General features: G+C 39.7%; 1 protein-coding gene across 16 annotated transcripts in view; it reads right to left on the bottom strand.

Moving 5' to 3' along the window:
* The window catches only part of NFIA (nuclear factor I A), a 359,996-nt gene that overhangs the window by 34,697 nt on the left and 302,060 nt on the right, over positions 1–23,239 (bottom strand). For 9 of the 16 annotated variants that reach the window (XM_040610608.1, XM_040610612.1, XM_040610614.1 and 6 more), the window contains 3 exons: positions 18,268–18,396; positions 5,145–5,323; positions 2,462–2,627 (listed from right to left, as the gene is read on the bottom strand). In XM_040610608.1, the coding sequence (XP_040466542.1) occupies positions 2,462–2,627; positions 5,145–5,323; positions 18,268–18,396 (474 nt within the window). The remainder of the gene's footprint in view (positions 1–2,461; positions 2,628–5,144; positions 5,324–18,267; positions 18,397–23,239) is intronic. The other 7 variants (XM_040610615.1, XM_040610619.1, XM_040610620.1 and 4 more) reach the window with 3 other exon arrangements.

Below are 23,239 nucleotides of genomic sequence, written 5' to 3'. Positions count from 1 at the left end.
TGGAGCAAATGGCAACCGCTTTCACTCCATTTCCTTGGGGGGAGGGGGGGGGGGGGGCTTCATTCTCCTCCACAGAGCGAAGGAGAGAGTCTGGCCAAACTCTAACATCACTCCTGCCTTTGTTGCATAAGTGACTTTCCAATACCCTAAAGCTCGGCAGGGCAGTCAGCCATAACCCAGCGACACTCCCAGAACTGGTGCACTCGAGCAGTTCGTAACTATGGAAAACACCTTTTTTGTGTGGCTTTTATGAAACTCTGGTGAGTCTGCACTTGCTATTTGGAGTCTAATATTTAGTTAAGGAAAAAATAAACACGGATGAAAATGGGAGGGTTGGTACTGACTGACACTCTAAATGGAGTCCAGTGGGCCCTTCTGGAAAACCTTCCCTGCGAGGCTAGGAGTTTGGGTTTGCTTTACTCCTTATGCGGCCAGCCACTTCCACTGGCTTTGGTATATATGTAATATTTTTTCTAAGAAAATGTTTCCTATAATCTACTTCTCTGTAAAATTTGTCCCTAAATTAAATTATACGCTTCTTTACAACTCAAGTTGCTATTATTCAAAACCCTTAACAAAAGGAAGATTCATGCCCGAGTATGTACAGATCGATATGTTTAGACATCAGCGTAGCTAATTAACAAACAGTAATTATTTTCCTAATCTTTTGTTTAAATACCATTAACTGGCTGCTCTTGAGGAAACCTCAATTCCCAATTAACATGGCAGCTGTCTGCTGAACACTAAGCCACAGTGACCAGCCCAAGCCGGTACCGATGGGTGGTGGTCTGCAAACTTCAGCGGACAAATGCCAGTTTTTATGCCAGCTGAAAATCAGGCCAGACACGCATTTAGCTTGTTTACATGATCACAGTATCGTACAAGTTAAGTATTAAGGTTACTGCTAAAATGATGCTGGTATTTTTTTTTCTTTTAGACACCACACACTGCCAGTAAACTGAGTCACAACTGTAATGACAAATACACATTGACCTAGTTTCATTTTTCCCAGTTCTGAAGACAAGGAAATAGTAAGGCATTGCTGACTGTATTCAGTGATAACTATGACTAAATATTAACCTTTTAGATTCCACCACCAAATCTTATTGATAGGACTTAAAAGACGGTATCACCCATCAGAAAGCATCAAAACTTCCTGAGAGCACAAGTGTTGGTCTAAGGTCAGAAAGAGGAGGGAAGGGAATGAATCAACTTCTTAGCTAAACAAAAATCTGCTGATCAATTCTAGAAGTCCTGATTGTAGAAGATCATGTTCACAAACTTACCAGACTGTCTCATACTAAAACCCATTTTAATTTCAAAGCGAGCCAGAGCATCTTGCTGAGTTTGCAGTTGTGCACTATCGCATAGCAGAAGGCAATGCAAAAGTCTGAAACTACCAGATTTTAAAAATGCCCCCTGGAACTTGTGCACATCTCCTAACAATATATAAAGCTTTAAAAATCTCGGCTTCATATGGTCTGAATAGTGAAAACCTCTTTGCACATCAAGCAGTGGTGGCATATAGCATTTAAATAATAAGCTTGAAAAGCACACAAAGGGATTTGCTCTTTCGATTAGATTGATTTTTGTTTGTGGATGTTATTTGGACTCCCTTCACTGTGGAACAAGTCCCCTACAGTTGCCATTAAAGCACTGAAAGCTTCCCTTTTGTTTTTAAATGTCAGTTTGAGCATAGCTTCATTAAATCATTTCACAATTAACTCCCTGAACATCCAGACTTTTTTAAAGCATCAAACCCAGCTGAATCGCATTTGTTTCCCAGAAGAGTGAGTCCAAAGTGGTATCCCCAAGTGTGTATCCAGGAATTTGTATATTTGACTTGTGGCTACACAAAATACATATGGGAGCCGTGTGGGTGGTGGAGAGAGGATTAAAGCTTTCTTCCTGGGCTTAAGAAATACCATAGCTTCTTGCCCCAAATGCAGGGCTCAGGAACCAAGTCATAAGGGAAAGACGTCTGGGTTAATCTAGAAAGACTTATTCCCAAAAGAACTACAAATGAAGTAATCTCGAAAGAGTTGTTAGTGTAGCCCCGTATTTATAAGCAGCAATGTTTTCAATGAATCTATCTGTCTGACTTCCACGTAGTATCTATCCTCCAAAGCCTAACTTGAGATACCAACGTGTCCCTTCATGACAGTAAACAGGATCCCAAAGGTCTGAGGTCTGTGTCACAGCTTAGCTACTGGCCGTGATTTTTCTCATACGTGGTTATATGAAATGCCAACAAAGTCAGAAATAAAACTGTAACCATACGCTAATGCTTTCCTTGTTACTATAGAAGCAGCTCAGAATTTTGTCCATTCTATACAGAGCAGAGAGCTCGCCTGCTTCCCAAGAGCTAGTCCAGTCCTCATCTCTGAACAGCCGATAGACGGTGATTGCAGCACGCTGCCTGCTGCTGTTAGCCCTTGGTTCCCGCTGCGTCTATACTTACTTGGAGAAGTGGGAGAGGTGGCCCCTCCTTCTGTTGATGTAGTTGGAGGTTTTGTGTCTGGCACTGGCAGAGGCACAGGCCTAGCCATTGGTGGTGGAGGTGGTGGTGGCAACATTGGGGTAGGAAGGAATGGATTGTGCACCTTGCCTTGGCTGCTACCATTGGGCTGCCAAAAAACAAGCAAACAGACAAAAATTACACTAAAAATCAGCTATTAGGAACCTCCAGTATTAACAATCCAGTTGAAAGCTATGCTCAATACATTTACAATTACTTGAGAGGTGGCAAAGAAAGTGTTGGGTCAAATTCTCCGTTGACTTCAAGGAACTTGGTCTCAAACCCTTGTGAAACTATGGAAATTCTCACTTTTAAACATTTGTCCTATTAGCAGTTGGTCTGAACTGCCCTGGATTAAATTCTACTGTATTTCCTGCAGCCACTAATACAAGCTCAGTGAGAGCTGAAGCAATATTTTTGACCCCTTAAATCCCCCAGTCTCGTGCCTCTGTTGTACCCTTAGGATATCAGTGCCTAGAACTTGAGTGTAAATTTCTTAAAGATACTGGTCATTAAGAGAAAAAAACAAGCATTTTTGGTGGTCTTAAAACTCACGCTGATATCTTATTACAGGAAAATGAATGAGTATATATTAAAGTAACTGCTCTCCCACATCCCTTTTGAGTTAGTAGCTCACAGTTTAGTTACCACTAGGATCATATGGAGAAATGACTGAACTTAAGAACTGCTTCATTTTACACTGTGGGGAAAAAAACCCCTCCCTTTGGTCTGGGATGTGGTCGGTCACAGGCAGAATGGGCCCAGCTATTCAAGTGTGGTCTTTCAATTAATCACCAGAAAAACCTGTCTGGAAGTAAAAGTGTTTTCAAGTATCACAAAAGCAAGAAGCAGGCTCAAAAAAAAAAAAGCCACCCCTTCCCCCAACTTGTTAAGTTTACATTTCAAATGTAACGCAGCCTGGACACTTGAAAACCATACAGATAGATGCCAAATGCCATTATAAAGAGAAAGTAGGACAGCCTGTGAATCAGGTGTTCCATTTTAGTGACAAAAATGATGAGATCACTTTCGACAGCACTCTACAAATTGATCTCACTGCAGTTCTGGCACTGAGCATTGGCTTTTCCATTGATGATAAAAGCTCAGCTTTAAACACAGATCCATATTCTAAGTACTGCTAAAGAAAATAATATTTTAATTCCTGTTAGGGTTTCCATTAGCCTGAACTACTGGGGACAATATACTCGTACTGGCAAATGCCTGGGACTTTATTTTCATTTCACGTGCTTTGGCACTGACAAAAGGCCTTAAAGTCATGTAGGTGCAAATCACACTTGTGCTAGAGCAAAAATGGTTCAGGGCATAAATAAGACTCAAACTCATCTGCATTTAACTTAACAGCACTCCCACTGACTTCAAAGACTGCAGTTACTAGTGTTTGCAGTAAGAAGCAATCCTTCAGGGATATTTATTTTTCCAACATCCAGTACCTTTAATAAACTAATATATTAGTGGCATCTCTCAAACACTATCTTGTCTCACAATTAGGTCCCTTTCCTGCCAAGAAGACCCCTGCTGTATGTTCATTGTGAGTGTGCTAACAGTTCATAATGCTGAATGGTTTGGGATAAATTAAGCAAATGAATACTCAAGGCAAAAGAAAAGCACTATATTGATTTGTTGTCTAGACATAAATGTATCTGCTAACATATTGCAGACATTATTCAAAGCCAGTACTGGCTGGAATAAGTAGAGTCAGTTTTTCTGCTAGGGAAAGGAAAGCACTGAGAACAATATAGCTTATTAAATAAGTGTAATAAATTAGATGCTAATAATTAAACTAATTCTCATTAACACTTTGATTCGTATGTATGTCAGGAGAGAAACAGTAATTTTGCCAGTTATTACTTCATTGGCTGGAGAAAGTTACATGCATTACATTTAATGAAATATTCAGAGCATTATTTTAGATTTGATTTACATAAAATTTATAAATTCTGTGTTTGACCGGAATGCTATTTCAATAATAGCAAGATGATTCACTTTATTTGATTAAAAAAAAATGAAAATGGTTATTTGAAGCTTTGGAACTCTGCTTAATTTTTCATAGAGATAAGGGGAAAAGATAACTGCTTACAGAAATAACAAACCATAATAAACTGTACTTTTAACATCTTGAGTTCAAGTACTGGTCAACTTGATCTAAAGTGCTATAAGGCAGTATTATTTTTTTTTTTTAATGAACTTAGCTGATCTGAAACATCTGTTTCTCACCCTCCCTTTTCCTGCTCTTTCCCCCCCACTCTCCCCTGAACTTCAAAAATAATTAATAAAAATTATTCTGCCTTCATATTTTGTTAACCCTAGTTCCACTAGGGTTACAACATATGCGGCAAAGCCATTTATGGAGGGACCCAAAAGGTCACTGTATCACCAGCTTCTCTGACAGTTTAAGTTAATTTCACCACAATGTGGTTGAGTGGTTTTTTGGGGAGGTTTTTTGTTGCTTTTTAAAATATTTTTGCAACAGCAGCATTTTTTTTTCTTCCAGCGACTATTCAAGGTGTGTTCCTGTATGCAACATGCTGTTAAAATAATCCCATAATCCCATGGTTAATTTTACATAGGACAAACACTTCTGAAGAAATAAAAACGGCTTCCTTACATTTAGGAACCCCACCTGTCCAGCCTGCTGACCAGCGTCGGGGCAGACAAGTTGGACAAACTCTTTCAGAGTCTCCTGAGGATGATAGCGGATTGCTGGGTGTGAGAAGTATGGCCCAGGCTGTTGAATAATGGGTGATGTTGGAAAATGAAGAGTCGATGGTGTTGCATGTGGACTTGCTATAGGAAAGAAAACAAAGAAGTTATATAGAGTTTTGCCTTTGGAAAATAAAACAGTTTAAATCTACTGTAGTTTTAGCCCTTTTTTAAAATGTACAGTATTGTTTATACATCTGATCTTCACAATTAATATATTAGACCACATTGTGTCCTACACTCACTTCATCTAGATCCTGAAAGCAAACAGAGCCAGACATTTTGAAGGATTTTCTGTATTTTTAGTGGACACATATAAAGGAATCGGCAGTCCTTTGTGAAAGTGAAAACTATTCATCACCTTAAGAACAGTCCTCATCAATCAGGCAATAAAAAAATGTACTTGGGAGATTAGGGTTGATTTAATTGACATTTCATATAACTTGGATTTGCACATATGAATCTATTTTATATTGTACTATAAATGGTTGATAATTTAAAGATGGTCTAACACTTTCTGTTGTTGGGTATTTTTTCCACCTCAGTTTAGGAACATTTATTTTAAGTAACATGTTTTCATCTAATGAACATGCACAAAGTGGGAAGATCGTTTTGAAAATTACATGTACATTTCTCCTCAATAATGTTAGGCTCAAATCTTCAGCAAGCCCCCAGCTTGCATTCAGGGATGAAGTTTAATTTGGTGAATTTATGGGCCAACAAGCCAGCTGGAAAATGTACTACAGTGAAGGTGTAAAGGTGTAATGTACACAAGCCCATTGGCAATGACAGATTTCAACGACAGCTGATTTCAGCAAAACTACAAGTGCAGCTGAAGACTCTTATGCTCTCCTATGTTATGTGACACCTTTGCCCAGTTCCTTGGCCTTCCAGATACATCGGGTTGGACCCCTGTTAGCTAACAGTGGTTTCCCCTGTTAGTTGTCACCACGAGGTAGTAACTGCTGCCACTCAGAGTGCTATGAATTCTCCCTTTCCCCTTTAAGAATTCACTCTTCTTTTAGAATGGCCAATTAATCTGGTTGTGCACAAGTTCATCTATACATCATAGTTTATTTCTCACCAAACAGTCACTGTTACATCCCTGTTGCTCCCTTTGCATGTTATCCTAGTAATCTTTCAAGGGTGTCCATGTGTATGTACTGCCCTTGTACACCACACATAACTGATTGGATAAAGGCTATGTAAGGGAGGTAGTAACCTACAGAAACTCATCTGTTGGCTTTGAAGTAAGTAAAATATACAAGAGGGGAAAAAAAAGCCTTTGGCGCTTTTCAAAAAACTGGAGGGATGCAGGAAAGTTAACTAAAATCAAATACAAATGAGCAAACACTCATTTCAGGACTAATGTTATGAAAAACCCTCAGTTAAGTAAAAGCTAAAGTCTGCTTTTTAGTCTTACTCATTGCCAGTTTAATAATATGACACTTTATTAATATTTTTTTCTTAAGCATTATTAAACCATTAGCAAACTCAGAGCCTGAAGATATGGATAAAACGTGCACACAGAGGCAGCAGCAAGGAAACCTACTGCATTATCCTATAAACATACACTAAGGGTTGGCTGGGCAGCACTTCTATGTAATTCTCCACGACTCCATAGGAGTGATCGCTTTGACACCACCACCAAAAAGAGCTACACTCATGCTGGGGTGCTGATATGGGATGAACATGAAGCTCTTGTCCTTACCATGAAAAGCTCCCCTGTACCCTCGTTAACCCCACAAGTCTTCCCAGGCTGCTCCCCTTAATACTGTTCAAAATATTCACAACAGAAAGAGAAATGCATACTAAATGTTTGGTACTAAACAGGAAACCACCGCTGAAAGCAAGCATGGAGATGAGGACCCAGAAGTTAGCATACAGCCTTCAACTATCTCTGATCAAAGTAGATGTATATCCAGAGAAACCCTTCCGACAGCACGGGCTGTACCTGTATCTTGGAACAGCTAGATATGATGGCATGTGGGCTGAACTGGAAAACTGTCTTCCCACAGCCGTGCTAGCTCTGCTGTGCTGCACTTGGGGAAAGGAAACAAGAAGCAGCATATCCCACACTCCTTGTTATGGAAATGTTGACAGTTATTCCATGGCCAAGGCAAACACCTGTGTGCCCAGCCTGCTCAACCTGTCTGCACATCTGGGCTTATCTCTTGTTTTTTACAAACCTAGTTAATTATTTCTTACTCACTTTTAAGACAAATAGTTTTCTTCTGAGTTTGCATCTTAAATTATAGTATATTTGAAAACTCTTCAGATAAAGAACCCAGGTCTTCAAAGGAAGAAATGAAGGCTCTTTTCCCGTCCCCAAACTCCTGGGAGAGGCTGTAACTTTGAAGTGTGCTATTAAAAGTAGAGATAATGTGGGATTCACCTTAGTAAATGTGGGTGTCTACCATGAGCTAATTATCTTGGAACCAATGCAGAATTAAACAGAACTAGTGGTGTCTAAGGAGCCGTCCAATTCATCCAAAACGGACCACTGCCTTTGACTACAGACTTCACTGACCACACTGATGGCTCACTAGGGGATGTGAAGGGAGCCCACCAGCAGTAGCTCTGAGGCAGGTACCTCCAGTCTATGCATGCACCTTCAGTTAAGTGAATTCCACCTGAAGTGTCAACCTCTGATCTCACACCAGCCCCTGAGGTGCAACTGCTTTAACAACACTTACATCATAGCCACTTTACAGGTATGAACGTATCATCACCTTCTCCAGAAAGCAACAGTCATTTTAGAGCTTGTAAAAATATTTTGCCACCAATACTGGTTCAACTAAAGTTGGTGGTAAGCATTTTGATAACTACAACAAAATTTTCATCCGCCTACAATATTTCTGTCCTTTTTTTGATATAAAACATATTCTTCCTCTCTTTCTTTGTATCTGCTTTTATAGTTTCCACTTTCCTTGCATGACAAATGGAAGATGAAGGATGAAGATAAAAGCAAGAAATGAAAATTTATGTGGTAAACATCTAATAAAGTAAAAACTAGACTGGGATTTTTTGAACATTTATGAAAAAAATGCATTTTAGCACAAGCTCTGTTAACACTATTTGAGACTGTTATGCAACTGCACTGTCCTTTGTACACATCTGGGAACAAATTCATTCCTTTTCTTCCACTGGGTGCAAAGGAGATAGAAATTCTATTTCAAGCAAACAAGAAGGAATAAAACATTGTACCTGGAGAACATACAGAAATTCAAAGGCAGGTCTGAGACCACACTATGTTTAGCTTTTCCATGGTATAGCTCTTCATTTAATAATTTGATTTGTTATATGAAAGACATGTTATGGTTATTAGAAATACTCATAGGCATTTAAGTAGTGGGTCTTTGTTGCCTTGACCTCCTTGGGATGTCAGGATAGAAAACAAAGTGAAAAGCATTTGTCAGTGATCTTCCCAAAGAGAAAGAAGAAAAGTGAATGCAGGAATGATAGACCATAATTCAGGAAAATAAGTGCCACAAGAAGGAGTCCTCTTTGAAGTCTTGGCCAACTCCTCAGCACAGCCTCAAAAGGCTTTCTGCTGATCACAGGGAAGACGGGGAAGGAAATAAACGCAAACAGGCACCAGTTCTCAGTCTGTGCCATACACTCACATGTAGGGTTCATTTTTTCCGAGTAGATGGATTAGCATAAGAAGTAACAAATGGAATAAGGATTTCCAAAACATTTTATTTTTGCAGTCTCTGACTGGGAAATACCAAATTTCTCAAGTGCCAAAAAGAAGGGCTGTTTGATATGAGGAAGAATCTACTACTATTAAACTCATCAACATTACACATTGAGAGGGAATTAAATGCTAAAGTCTAAAAACTGCTGGCCTGGATACAGACTATTACTCCAATGGCTGTGTCGTGGTCACCAGCTCTGGTGTATGCAAAAACAGCCTTTCAAACAAGTTCTGAGTGCAGAACATGACCGTATTTGCAAATATATGGATCCTCACAGACATTTTTAATCAGCTGAAGGACATGAGGCAGGTTGCTTTTTTCCCTGTTTGCCTCTAAAAGGGGCAAGCGAACATGGGTAAACCCCTTCATGATTTTCAGAAACACTTAATAAAACTTATAAAGTCATTGCTTCCAAAAAACATGCCTAGAGTGATGCAAATTTTCCTGTGTATGAGAAGAGGCAATTACTACTGATGTGCTTCTGATGGGATATTACAAGTCTCAATCAGTGATTGTAAATTCTTTGAGATCTTCAAATGGAAGATAAAATAGGTCTTTGTCTATTATTTATTTACTTATTGACTGATTATTTATGTATCCCTAAGCAGCTGCATTCTGCCAAACCATATTTCTCTCGGCGTCTTTCAGCTTGCGTGACATTTATATTTTATTATTGACCTCACTAAATGACATAAAATATAAGTTCTATGACCTATGAAAATATGCGTATTCCAGATCAGAACTTCATTTCTACCTGCTGTAGGTATGGAGGAGTTGGACTGCTGGGCACTATTAAATCTGTTATTTGGAGGGGGGGGTTCAGGGGGTTGGAGGCAAGAATTATCCTTCCATCTCAAGGCAAGCATAAATATTTCAAAGCACACATGATTCTAATTCCATTGAAGCTCATCTGAAACACCCCAGACTTTTTATTGAAAATGAGATGATAATGTATGATGGCCTGCAACAGATACACCAGTATTTTAAAACTACTGCTATTGGGCCAAGTAATTATGCAGTACAGCTGTTGCGTACTATACTGGATTTTTTAGTGTTTTACGGGTTTGTGGTGCTGTGCAGCATGGAAGTAAGAGGCTTTTTCAGAGTGCTGAATTCAAAAGTCTGATTATGCAGGCCTGTCTTGTCTTTTCCCTTCTTGATTTGTAGTAGCTAATAACAAACTAAGGAACCAATAAAAGTAAGTTGCATTCATTGATTAGGTTAGCACTCCACATGTCTAAGGCAAATGAAGAAGAGCCAATATTGTGAATTCTATTCAACTGAAAGATCAGATAATAAAGAATCAGTTAATTTGAAACAGGTTATAGTTTTCTTGAGATATTTAGTAACTTTCTCAGGCCCTTCTCCTGAAACAAAGGAGCAGTCCTAATAAAGATGCATGGGATCCTTGCTCCCAGAGAGCGCTCATCGATGTGGTAAAGGGATTTGTGATCACACCTGCAGCACTCAGATTTCTCCACCAGCACAGCGCAGCATATGGGGGAGACATATTGATCCATCCACCTTCCGTCTCCTCTTCCAAAAAGCCTTGCGAACCCCTTCAAGTCCAGATGACTGAATGAAATTTCTTTCTTCATATAGTTGTTTGAAGTCTTTGAAAGGGTCATTTAGTGTTACTCTTCTCCGCTCAGGAAAAGGCACTAGTGATCTTGGGAATCGAAACCACTGCTCCTTCACAGGCACAAGGGCTAGTCCATCAGACCAGGCCAACAGTGGATTGGCTTCACTAGGGCACAATGCTCAGATATCTCCTCTATAAAGTGATAATTAAGTTTACTAATAGCTCATTAAAATTTGATCAATCTTCCTAGAAATAGTAACATTATAATCATAATGAAACAGGATCATTTTTATCAGCTTGTTTTTGAGGCCATTATAATTGGCTTCATTACAATTAAGAAAGTATTTTTTTAAAAGTCATTTCCCTGGAAATGTTATAGAACAGTTTGTTCTGCTAGATATTTCCACTTCAGGCTTCTAAGTTGCTTTAACTCCCTGCGTGCTGTAAGCTTTCTCCTAGCATTTAAGTGATGCAAGTGCCAGTTCGAATTATGCAAGATGTATCCCACCCTTTGTATCCCAAAGGTACTTATTCTGAAAATTGACCATATTAGAGTACTAATTGGCTAAGCCACCATGCTGGCTGATGTGAAATGCTTTCAAACACCATGAAACAGCTGTGTTTATCGGAAATATGAAGAGTGACTTTTTAATAAGGAGATCTGGCAATAATCCAAATTTGTTGAAAGGAACTTGCACTTCTGTGTATAATACAATACAAGAGGTAAAGAATAGAAGCCTAAAACAATAGCTTTAAGCCCACAGATTTTTGTGATGAAAGCAGTTACCCAAACAAGAAAAAAATAATTAAGAAACTTGGGCTGGGATTTGCGGAGGTCCTGAGAGAATTCATTAACCGCTTCTGAATATCAGTGGGAGCTGTGTCCCCATAATTCTTTCAAAGGTTTCTGAAAGTCCCCATTTTCCTTACTGCCCATTAGGAATAGACTTTAGAGTGATAAATGTAGAGTGATCTCTTATTCAGGTTAGCAAGACTTGCCTCTACTTAAATATTGAGCTGCTGAGGGTAGGCCTGAGCAGCCCTAGAACCAGCCCTTCAAAGGGAATTCAGATCACTGGAAAACCTGAGTATTGCTTAAGTCCCATAATGATGCAAAAGGGCTGTTTAGTAACACATCTGTCAGGTCCATGGATGAACCAAATTCCGACGGATGGGGTCCTGCATTCCCATTTGCAGTGACAAGGCTGGGAAATCACAGGGCAGGAGAACAAAAAGAGGCCTTACCCTCTTAGCATGGGTAAAATTTAGGTACCACTAATACTTACTTCCATATTATATAGGCAAACATAGATGAAACATTCAAAACATAATATAAACAGCTGACCAATGCAAGAGAGATACAAATACCCTAAATATGGTGGATGGAGGATCTGTTCCTGCCCATGGACATCAAAAAGGACTGAACTGCACAACATCCATCTTGCAGCTCCAGAAGTCAAGTGCAGGTGGTCGGCTAAGCACTGCTGAAAAAACGGACCCATGGTGTCTCTGAGTCAGGGCTGGTCATCAGCCCCATTCTGCTGCTCTCAAGACCAGAGTGGTATAAGCCACCTGGACCCTTCGTTCAAAAACACTTTCTGTAAGAGATTTTGCAGTAGCAAGTGGGAGGCAGAATGACATTTTGCCAAGGCCCACGGAGTTCCCAGCAAAAGGAAAATATGCTTAAAGCTGTGTTTGGGCACAGGGTTTATATTGGTGTACTCTGGATTGCTGAGTATTACAGGCTGCTTTTGAAAACCTGTAGAGCTGAACTAAGCACTGGTTCCAGATTCTGGCATAGGCAGGGGGCCAGTTAAGTTAGCTATTTTGAGCAGATTGTTTTAAAACATGTCAAAATTCTTCTGCCTTTGGGAGATCAGAATACTATAGAACTGATTACACAGGTACAGAAATAAAAATCATACCTACAGAAAGCAGTTCTCCCTTCCCAGACCATAGCTAGAGGTCAAACCAATCTAATTTAACCTATTTGTAGCATTCCTACTTCACATCAAATCCTGGCAACTTTTGCGTATTATTATTGCTTTTAATACACATGATGTATTCTCATATATAAGATAAAAACTACTGCTAGGAGAATATATCATGTCTTTCTTATAATGAAATGCAGTTGATAAGTTTACAATAGAAATGTAAATTCTCTTAAAAACCACAACCTTTATGTGTGTGATGATATAATTCTGCTTTGATACTAAAAAGGGCATGGTAATGGAATCTGTGACTTTGGAGTGATATATTGCTGTTAAGTTAATAGGACTCCACATTCCCACTTCTAATATCAGTGGGTTTTTTCCCTTTCATTCTGTAGATGGTAAGCTGATACTACATAAACATTGTTAAAGCTATAGTTCCACGCTACAGTAATTCACTTAACTTTAACATGATTTATGGTTCTGTCAATAGAGGAGGTTGAAAATCCAGAGCTCTGATGCTTAAACATGGGTTCCATATTTAAAGCAATAATGTGCTTTTTGTGTGTGTCTGAAGCTAGAAGAATTTAGCATAAAGCAGAGATAAAAATATTATAGTTCACTGCACTGTTTAAAGCATATAGTTTAACTTCACGGATACATCAAAGAGAGCAAAGAAACTGAACACAGAATCAGTAAAAGCATGGGTAAAATACTTTGTTCCTGCAGCACTTTATTTTTATATTATTTTTCAGGGATGCATGAAATCCTATTAGTATTTTTAACACTCCCCTTTTCTCATTCTTTTGCTCAGTTAGATCAGCTCCTTTTGTCAGGATGAGTTTAAATCTGGGTCCACTGTGTTAATCACCCCCCTTTCTTCTTTCTGGCACTTACCCTCCAGGCATTTTGCCTCTTTAGGAGATTAAGCGACCAAGTCATCTGGTTGCTCTAACATGTCCTCACTGGAGCAACATATTAACACAACTCCTCTGCAAAAGAGCCCTCTTTAGAAGTTTGCTGCAGGGATGACAAATTAACCCAGCATGGTGTCCCACACATCTATCTCAGTACAAATTATTAGTGTAATAGAGCTTTTAGTTATGCATTTATCTAGTAATTATTGAACGGTTATACAAAACGAAGCTGAGCAATCATGGCCCTTTATGAGGCAATCTCAGTGGGTGGTCTTACAGTTAATTTAGGATAGGACTGTCTAAGCAGTTCACTCACACACAAATTAGCTGAACAGCCTGCTCCTTCAAATATTTCCTATGTCACAGGCTAACTCTTTACAATACAACAAAGGTAGAGTTTTAATTACACGGTTCCTGACTTTTGTTTAGCTGAAGCTTTAACCGTTTGCAAGCCTTCCTCTCTGCCCTCCCCTGCCTGGGATAGAGCAGTAGATGGCAGTTCGGGTAGGGTATCTCATAATTACTAAACCCTGACCTTGAGGCCATCTGTTAGGAAAGTGTTTTTCCTTCAGCATCATATTATTTCCAAGTGAGTGGAGAAAATAAAAATCTTCACCTACACAGTCAGCTATCCTGACACTGTAAACTGGTGCGTTGCTTTTCACTGTCACAAAAGTGTAATGCTGTTGATGGCTTCTACTCAACTTTCTTACCCTTGTGGTGTGGCTCTCTCTTTTGGTTCTCTTACATTACCATTCCCTGGTCTGAGGTGTCTGTATCGGAATTAAGTTGCACCGCTTTGTTTTTGTCAAAATTCAAAGGAAAGTAGAAGGTTACATTAGTCTGCCAGCTGACAGCATCGAGGAGCAGCCACGGAACAGGATCTTACAAAATGTCCTTTTACACTGTGGAACTCTGCAGCGAGTTAGCGTTAGCTGGAATTATCACTTACATTTGCTTGAAGCTGGCTGACAGGACAGCTAACAGGCACTGATATTTTGGTGGCCCTGTGGAGAAGTTTGATAGAGAAAGGCACAATGTCTTCCCAGATATGTGACATGAAGTTTTTGCCACTTTGGCACAAACAGAGAGTACCATCCTGTGGAGTTTCCCTGGTAGGCCTTGTCCTGATAAAAATCTCAATGGCAATGCTTATTATGGAGAAAATTAATATAATGGGAACCACTCCACCAGTTGACTTTCACCCCTTCTCTTTCTGCACACACACCCACTTCCTTGGGTTCTTCCCTTTGTGCTGAATTTTTGTTTCTTGTAATTGTGTTTCTCCTTCATTTTTCTCCCTAACATAAGCATCTCATTCTTTTTTTTTTTTCTTTCCTTGCCTTTTCTTCCTTGCTTTTTGGCTTGCAGGATCTATGCTGTTATATTCTGTGGAAATGCTTGAATGCTCTACAGCACAGGCTGCTGTATATCCTAGGTTTACAAGATCGTGGTCAATTTAATGTTTCAGCCAGCTCCAGAAATAAAGTCACTAGAGTGTAAGTAGCAATACATGGAAGCCTAAAATCACTTATGTAAATACTGCTGTCACCCATAGTATTTCAATCCTTCACTGTCTGGTAAAGAGTTCAAGTGGACGAATGTCTGGGAAACTTTGTAAGATGCCAGCATTACATGATGGCTTTGCAATACTGGAGTGCTATAGTGAGCTACACTGACCACCAAATAATCTAACTTGCAGGTAACAAAAGTATGCTGCATAGGAGACAGAGATCTAACTGCCTGAATTTTCAACGCTTGGAAATAAATTCTAAAACTGATAGTGATGCTAAAGCCACCCTATAGGTGATCAATTTGCCATCTGCCAGACACTGAATCCTAACCACACTGGTCCAGAGAAGACATATGGTGCATTCATAGAGTCATGCCCAAAAAACTGCCATCATCAAGTGAGGCTCCATGAATCACTTTGCTAGCTTATCACCAAAGAAACTTGGATCTTACCACCATCTGTTGGAACTACTGAGGAGTCACTGAAGCATTGGCATCCATGTGCCAGCACTCACTGCACATCTGGTCTTCTGGTCAGCCAGCTCAGATCCTCTCTGCTGGCTACTGCCCAGCTGGGCTGAGTACTGGCAGCAGCACCAATACAGATAGGAAACCAGTGCACAGCCTTCCACAACACAGTACAGTACAGACAGCTTCATGAGAACAGAGGTTTTCCAACTGGTTCATTGAATGGAGCACCTTATAGCGAAGAATCCTCTTAAGGATCTCCTCTTCCTCCAAGCAAGTTTTGTTTCCAAAATGACTCATTGTGGGGATCGCTGGGAAGGGCACTCAGTATCCTGGGATACCCCAGCACAAGACGTGCACTGCATTCTAAGGAATGTTTGGAAGAATGTGAAAGATTCAGGAATATTCCTGAGAAGTTATGTATCACTGGTTGTCAATGACAACACCTGCCACGAATAGTCTACAGCTTCTTTTCTGCTGTCTATTTTGATCATGCTTTACAAATGCATCTCATATACACATCCAAGTGATAAACTTTCACATACGAACATCAGAAGGAGATTGAACCTTCTTGTAATTGTTCAGTTGGCTGAGGAGCTTACTCTGATTGCAACCTACTTACTCATCAGAGAAAGACTTTCCTTTCTCTGAAATACCTCTGCAGACAGAAGATTAAATCCTGCTCTTACTTTTCTGAAGACCACTCAGAATGACCTGCCACTGACCATTTAACTAATGCGTATGTATCCAAAGAGCATGCAACATGTATATACTATGTCATACCTATAATTTTGGCAGAAAGGTACAAATCCCAGTAACTAACGGTGGATATGAACTGCTCAAAGATTATACCCTCTTATACAATTGCATTATACTCCTCATGTTGCCATTTTTGATACCTGAAAAGCTTCTCTTTTCTGCTTACTGTCCTAAAGTACACTGAAGGCAATGGGATAAAGAACAAAGCTGGATTTGCAGAAAATAATCCATCTCAGCATATTACCCTTTACTAACAGAATGGGGTGTTGTAGAAGAGAAATAAACACAGCCAGTGTGCTGTGGAAGAAGAATACTGAAGAGGAATGTCCAAAGAGTACAAAGAACGATGTCTGGAACAAGATTTTTCCAGGATGATGACACTTAAAAGAATTCATGGATGGATTCAGAGGGATTTTTTCCTGAAAGTCTGTAAGACAAGCATAAAATAGAAAATGCAGAAGAACAGTTTTGGTTAACCTGTTAAGAACCACGATGATTATAAACTGTGTTACTTCTTTATGGAGTTGGTAAAGACATCTCCTTCCGAGCAAACAAAATTTGGGAACTGCAATTATTGTCTTTGCTCTTTCAGGTTCTGGCTGTCTTTGAATGTTCTTCTCACATAGCCGATGAATATCCCCTTGTGTGCAGGAAAAGTCTTGTGAAAACAGACTGTAGATGAGATTTAAACAAGGCCTCACCAGTGATGCATTTCCTCTCTCAGCCACACAAAAATCCAAACACAGAGGGTCTAAACAGGGGCAGACAAAAGCAATCAATGATCTTAAAAAATAAGTGTAAGGTAAAACATAGCTAAATAAAGAAAGGCCTATTAACTAATCAATCAACAACTCAAATCTAAATGGCTGAACTTCTAAAAGATAGCAATTCAGAGTCAGCTGATGTGCACTGAATATAATGTTAATGGAACATTCATATTATTCATACTTACATCACCAATTATCAAGGCTTTTAAAAGAAGATATATTTGCCAAATAGCTCAGATCCAAATTTCAAGGGAAATCTGTATAGAACTGAGATGCCTAAATATCTTCTCAGGATCTAGGTATGTGTCTAAGGGTAATAAATAATTTTTATGGGTCTAACCACAACAAATCAAACTACAAGTAGATTTAACAAAGCACAAAACCCCGTGAAGTGCAGTTCTGACCTCACTTCAATTTAGTGCAATTCCACTACTTCACACCACATCACCTGGACTGTGCAGACGAAGAGGCTCCTCCTGGTTTATGCTGCCCTCAGTAAAACCACACTAATGCCCAACAGACATTTCAAAATAATTTCTAGTAGGAATTGCTAATATGTCTTTTTATGCTTCAACATTTGACCAATTCCTTAATAATCTTCTCTAAATGAGACAAAATTTCATAGCAGAAAGAAACATGTCACAACCATTCATTCCTATTTTATATCTTCCAAAGAGGTTTGTAAGAAGATTCATTCATTTGTGTATATTACTGTGCCCAAGTGAGTTCCTTCGCAAATGTGAACTTGGTATTGCATTCAGTTTTCTAGGCTAAATGCAAATGGATCTTTTACAAAAATGTATAAGCACATCTAGACCCAGAGGACATCTCTTTTACTTGGAAAGTCAGTCAGAAGAGTACTGTGAAGAAAACCAGCCAAAGCATCGCAGGAACCAACTTCAAAGGACTCCCCTAACAAGGTGTTTCTTCAGCACGCTGATACCAACAACACAAGCAGTAATGACTGGCAGAAACAAAGCCACAGTGCTGGAAGACAGGCGTGGTTCAGAAGTGAGTGATGGGTCCCTGTTTTGAGCAGTTTAAGACTGAATCTATGTTATGAATGGACACAAGCAGAAGACACTCTCTGTAACACATTCTGTCCCTTTGCCCACCCTCTTCAAATAAAACCCCAAGCCCCCAGCAAACAGCATTTCCACCTCAGGCACTGTTGAATGGTCATCAGGAGTTTTACCGAACAGCCCAGCCTAGCAAAACCAAACGCAGGTCTTGACAACTAAAACATCCGGGTTATCAAGCTTCTGAAGCACAGCCTCTCACTGTGGGTGTCTCACACATGGCGATGACTTTCCGTGGAAAGGTGCTGGCATGGACACTGGGTGCCAGGGCTAACGTTTAAGCTGCCTGGGGGCTCTTGGGTTAGGCCTCACCTCTGGGTCCTGTAATGACAGGTCGATGGTGCTGTGTGAAAGCCGTTCCAAGGGAGGAGGTCTGCGAAGGCGAGGGACTGCTGAAACCAGACTTCTCTGACTTCTTTAATGTAGTTGGCGATGGCATTCCTGGCAAGAATGATTGATAAGTGCAATTTAATAATGCTAGGTCATGGAACGACAGCCTATGCATTGTGAAAGTGGGTGCAGAAGCAGCTAGATAAACTTAAAGGACAAATGAAATGGAATACAACAGCAAGCTGAAAGCTCACTTTTATTTCTGGTCTTTTTTGAGGCAGAAGCGGCCATGGTTTGCTCTGAGCAACGAGTACTAAAAGGCAGCCATATTTTTCTTTTAAATCTGAAATATGAATAAGATGCAGCTTATTATTGCTACTGAAACCTACTCTACTTTATTTTTAGAAATCTGTAATAGCTGGAGCATTTGGATTTTTACAGGCTTTTTATGAGTTCTGTCTTTCACTGACTGGTTTAGTAGATTATTGCAAATGGATCTTTTAAATGTGCTGCACGACTCACGGCACAACTAGAGAATGAAGTTTTCTGAGTTCAGACTCTGCCTCTCCTTACTCTCTTGACTTCAAAGGTATTTGAAAGTAATATATTTATGTGGTTCCCTTTTGCTTTCAAATTTTTTTTAAAGGGTGAATGGTATTTGTGTCTTGATATTAGAAGCCACACTGGAATTATTTCAGAGTTGTTATTATGCCCTTGAACTATATCAAAGGCTTCCAATGAAGATCAGAGTTAAGTTGCCATTGGGTGAAACCTCTCCTGTGGACAGGCAGAAATGGTGTAATGCTAACACAACCAGTTTGTTATACTCTGTAAGAACAACTCCTGTTGATATCACATCAAGCCCATGGCACCAAAGAAGTTAGTGGAATGAATATACTGCAACAGGCTCTTAAAATCCGAGCCATTTCTGCATGTGATTTATGCTTGGATAAAAGAATATCACAGCATATAGATGAAGAACATGTATGTGTGATTGTTGTGTCTGTAGTATTCTCTATATTTTTATAGTTCTAGAGGCATATAGGTATTCTGATTATCTGCACATACTCTGAAAACAGATCATTTCCAGTATATACAGTACATCAGACATTTTGCATACCCATAGGGATATAGCAAAACAAAGGTGCAGAATAGTTGAGATTTCAGGTACAAAAGCAAAATATCAGATCATGTGAAAGTTGAACTTCCACTGGCAAAGTCATTCAGCCTTATTTCCAACTCTGTATTTTATAGAATTTAATTGTCATAAAGTAAAGAGAGAGGCCTGGACAATATTATCTCTGGACAATATTATTAACTTTATATTTAATAACACTAGTTTTATAGTCCCTGGGATGTTGATTGCAATATGCAGGAGCCTTCTTGTACTTTATGCGCTGCACTGCTGGGGTCTTAATGGTTTCAGTGAGGTTTTGCAGTTTATGTTTCAGAAAGTTGAAGTAAGGGGATGGTTAGAGTTCCAGTGTTACACTTGCAGCTTTCTGTCTCGAAACTATCTGCTGCAAGGGTTTGCTGTTGTGGTGGCTTTTTCCTCACAGCAAGAAAGGTTACCTACTTAGTGTTTTAAAATAAAAGTTTAGAACCGACAGACTATTGTACAAGAAAAATACTGGTGGGTTTTGTTGTTTGGGTTTTTTTTCCCTATTGGTCTTAAGGACTTTGAATTAGGGACAAAAGCAAAAAGAGTTGGTTCAGTTTGGGGGTAAGAGAGAAAAGGAGACTGAACTAAGGTATTTCAACTAAATATTCCAATGCAGCTTGCTGAATTTCTGCTCAAATGACATGTTGGGATGTAACTCAGGTATTGATCTGTATTTGAGTGTCCAGATTGAGGACAAGCATACTCAAAAGTACTAACAGTGCTGTTGACCCAGATTTCCTTATGATGGAGGAACTGGGGATGGAAGCATCAAATGATTGTCAACCCCAGCCCTAAACACAAAGTCAAGGGTCGGTGGCAATATTTGTGCTTGGCGAGGGGTAGAGGAACTACGCTGCTGGCAGCAAGGCTGGGGGTACCTCTCCTCTGTGCTGGGCTGTGGAAGGGGCTCAGTTTGCTCCTCAGGAAGGTCTTAACGTGGCAGGCTCCATCCCTCTAAGTGCAAAATATCATGGACAGAACAAGGAACTATTTATGCACAGGGACTATCATAGTAAATACACCTGCTTGTGAGCTGCTCCAGCTGTAAGGCTGTGCAGCACTGCTGCATGGAGGCACAAGGCCCTGCATGCAGCTGACAGTTGTGCAGCCCATAAGCAGAGATCCAGGAGGGGACATTGAGTACCTGTGCCCTGGGCAAGCAACCCAGTACGATCTAAGTCTACGCACCATATGGTTCAGCTGACTCATGAACTCCCTGCTTTCCCCCATCTCCTCTAGCTGCATGCCTCTTCAGGGTTATGGGAAAGATAATAAAGCTTTTGAGAAAGCAAAGGAACTATTTTTTTACCCCTGTGCTAAGAAATCTGCTTGACTTATCTAAACCATGGTAGGGAGAAGGGGTAGAGAGAACAGTGGATAATGGTTTAAAGCTGTAGCAAGTTCATGTGATTGTGTCCAAACACTGGAACCTGAGGAGCTACAACAAAGCTGTTGAATGACCTTCCACTATGGCGATGGTGAGCAGTGTCATGTTCATGTGGGGATGAGTTTTATAATTTTCATGTGAAAAATGAGATTTTAATGTAACGCTATATTGTAAAATTGAATAGAAAGACAAATTGCGGCACCACTAATTGGTTCCTACTTTCTTTATATTTGTTTGCTATCATCATTCTGATTGCATTATCACTACTTTGGGTTTTCTTTTTTTTTTCCCAGGGTATTCTGAAATGTATTGGTTTGGAACAGTCCAAGTATACCATGTTTTCATTTTGTTTGAGGTTTGTAATGACACATTTTATTTTGAGTGATTGTATCCATCAAATCTCAAGAAAAAAATGGCTGCTTCCTAGTTCAGAAGAATATGCAAACAGGAGCTTAATTACATCACTTAATATTGACCAAGAGAAAGAATAAGATGAGCTTGCCAGCTCATTTCCAAAGCATGTTTTGTCCTTTAAGAGGGGAGGGTATGACAGAAAGTTAGGCAGTGCAAAGCAATTAGCATCATTCACATTTTATGTTGCGCTAGCATGGTGCTCTAGCAGCAAAATTCAAACATTCTTTGAATGGGTTAATAAAAGAAGAAATACAGTCGGCATGCAAGAAAAAGGTTTCCAAGAACAAGCCAAAATATGTCCCATTCTTCTAAATTTATCACAGCCATGTCACATTATCCTTGAGACTGCCAGGAATGTCAATTTTTTTGCAATTTTAAAAAAATATCTCATTTAGCACCATATGTTTGGTTAATGTGCCTGATATATCCTGCGTATTCTTTAGTCCATCCATTTCTAATACTAATTTTCTTTTTTTTCCCCCTTGCTAAGCCATATGTTACAATGCTGGTCATTCTATCGACGCTCCTTCCAGGAGCTGAGAGCAAGAGCGAGGGAACTCTGGTTTAATCACCCAGAAAAATTTGCATCTGATGCTGTAAGTCTCACTCTTAGGTACAGAGTCTCAACACTTGAATTAGCATTGTAGGTGCCCAGTGCCTATGAAAATCAGGCTATGAGACAGCATGGTGTATATTAACAACTGTGAGGCAGGAACTAAGATAAATGACTAAATATGGAATTAGGTGTTTAATTTCTGGCACCCATTTTTGAGACTCTTGGCTAGTTTTAAAGGCCTTTTGTTTCATACCTAATGAGTTTTAACACATTTAGTGGTCCCCAGTCCGCAGCTTCCCCTCCTGTGTTGCTCAGGGATGCAGGAAATTAAAAAGTTAAAACTGAAGCTACCCTGGGCAGAGCCCAGGGAGTATGCTGCTGCCTTGCATGGCTTTTCTCAGCATTGTCCCCAAGAGCTAATGAATACTGGGGACCACTGCACTGAAGACTAGATTTCAGCACTTCACACAGCCCCAAGGAAGGGGTAGTGCCAAGTCATAAGGACACCTCTGACTCCCGACTCTCCTCTCTCTCCTCTCTGATGCAGGGCAGCAACAAATTACAATATCCCCCAACCCGTCTCAGCTGCGCTGGCCGGTGAATGGGGAATGGAGCCAAGGATCCTCCCCGTTCCCTGCCTCTTTCTATCCATCTGCTCTGAGCAAGGAATAAACAAGAACAGCCAGAACACAACGGCAGGGTAACCCAGGTGGGGTTTAAAAGTGTTTCTTACTATTCTGTGTATAGGACCGTTGTCCAAATCACAGTCACACCTGGCACTTTCAGGAAACAGAATTCGTAATTCAGGTCTGAGTCTCCTCTGAATGTTATTTAGTGTAAGAGAAGAAAATCAGACTGAGTCTATTTTTGTGTTATGGCAGCTTTTAACTACAGAATAAATGGAAAAGTTAATTGCTAAATAAAAAAGAAAATAAAGGGATTTGTGGCATAAAACACAGATGGAAGTCTGAGTGGGTGTGTTACTTTAACTTACTGTACTTGTGTTCATGTGATTCTATAAGTATATGTATGCCAAACATATATGGTCTTAGCCTGCTCCCATTAACATGAATCCATTTTTTTCACTGGACAGAGGGAACCAGATCAAAGACCATGATGGTGCTAAATGGAACAAGATGTGTGCTTTCGTATTTTTTTCCAAAAGGAAATATTAATTTGACATTGGTTTTTCAGTTGAAAAGAATTTTAATTGCAGTACACAATAAGCAGAAAATTCAGACAACAATAATCTTGAAACTGTTAGCAGCATTATATTTCTATCAAGGAATTTGTGCGCCTTTTCAACATTAGAGCTTTCTGAATTTTCATTAATTTGGCATTTCCCTAAACACACAAGTTATTTTGTTCATTCCACATCATGCATCACACCCTTCTGCTCAATGCATAATGCAAGCGTAAATGGGATCCTTGTCCT

The sequence above is a fragment of the Falco naumanni genome, chromosome 11 (assembly GCF_017639655.2).
Source record: "Falco naumanni isolate bFalNau1 chromosome 11, bFalNau1.pat, whole genome shotgun sequence".
NCBI classification, from domain to species: domain Eukaryota; kingdom Metazoa; phylum Chordata; class Aves; order Falconiformes; family Falconidae; genus Falco; species Falco naumanni.
The sequence above is the reverse complement of the archived record's forward strand: the minus strand, read 5'-3'. Positions and strand labels throughout refer to the sequence as shown.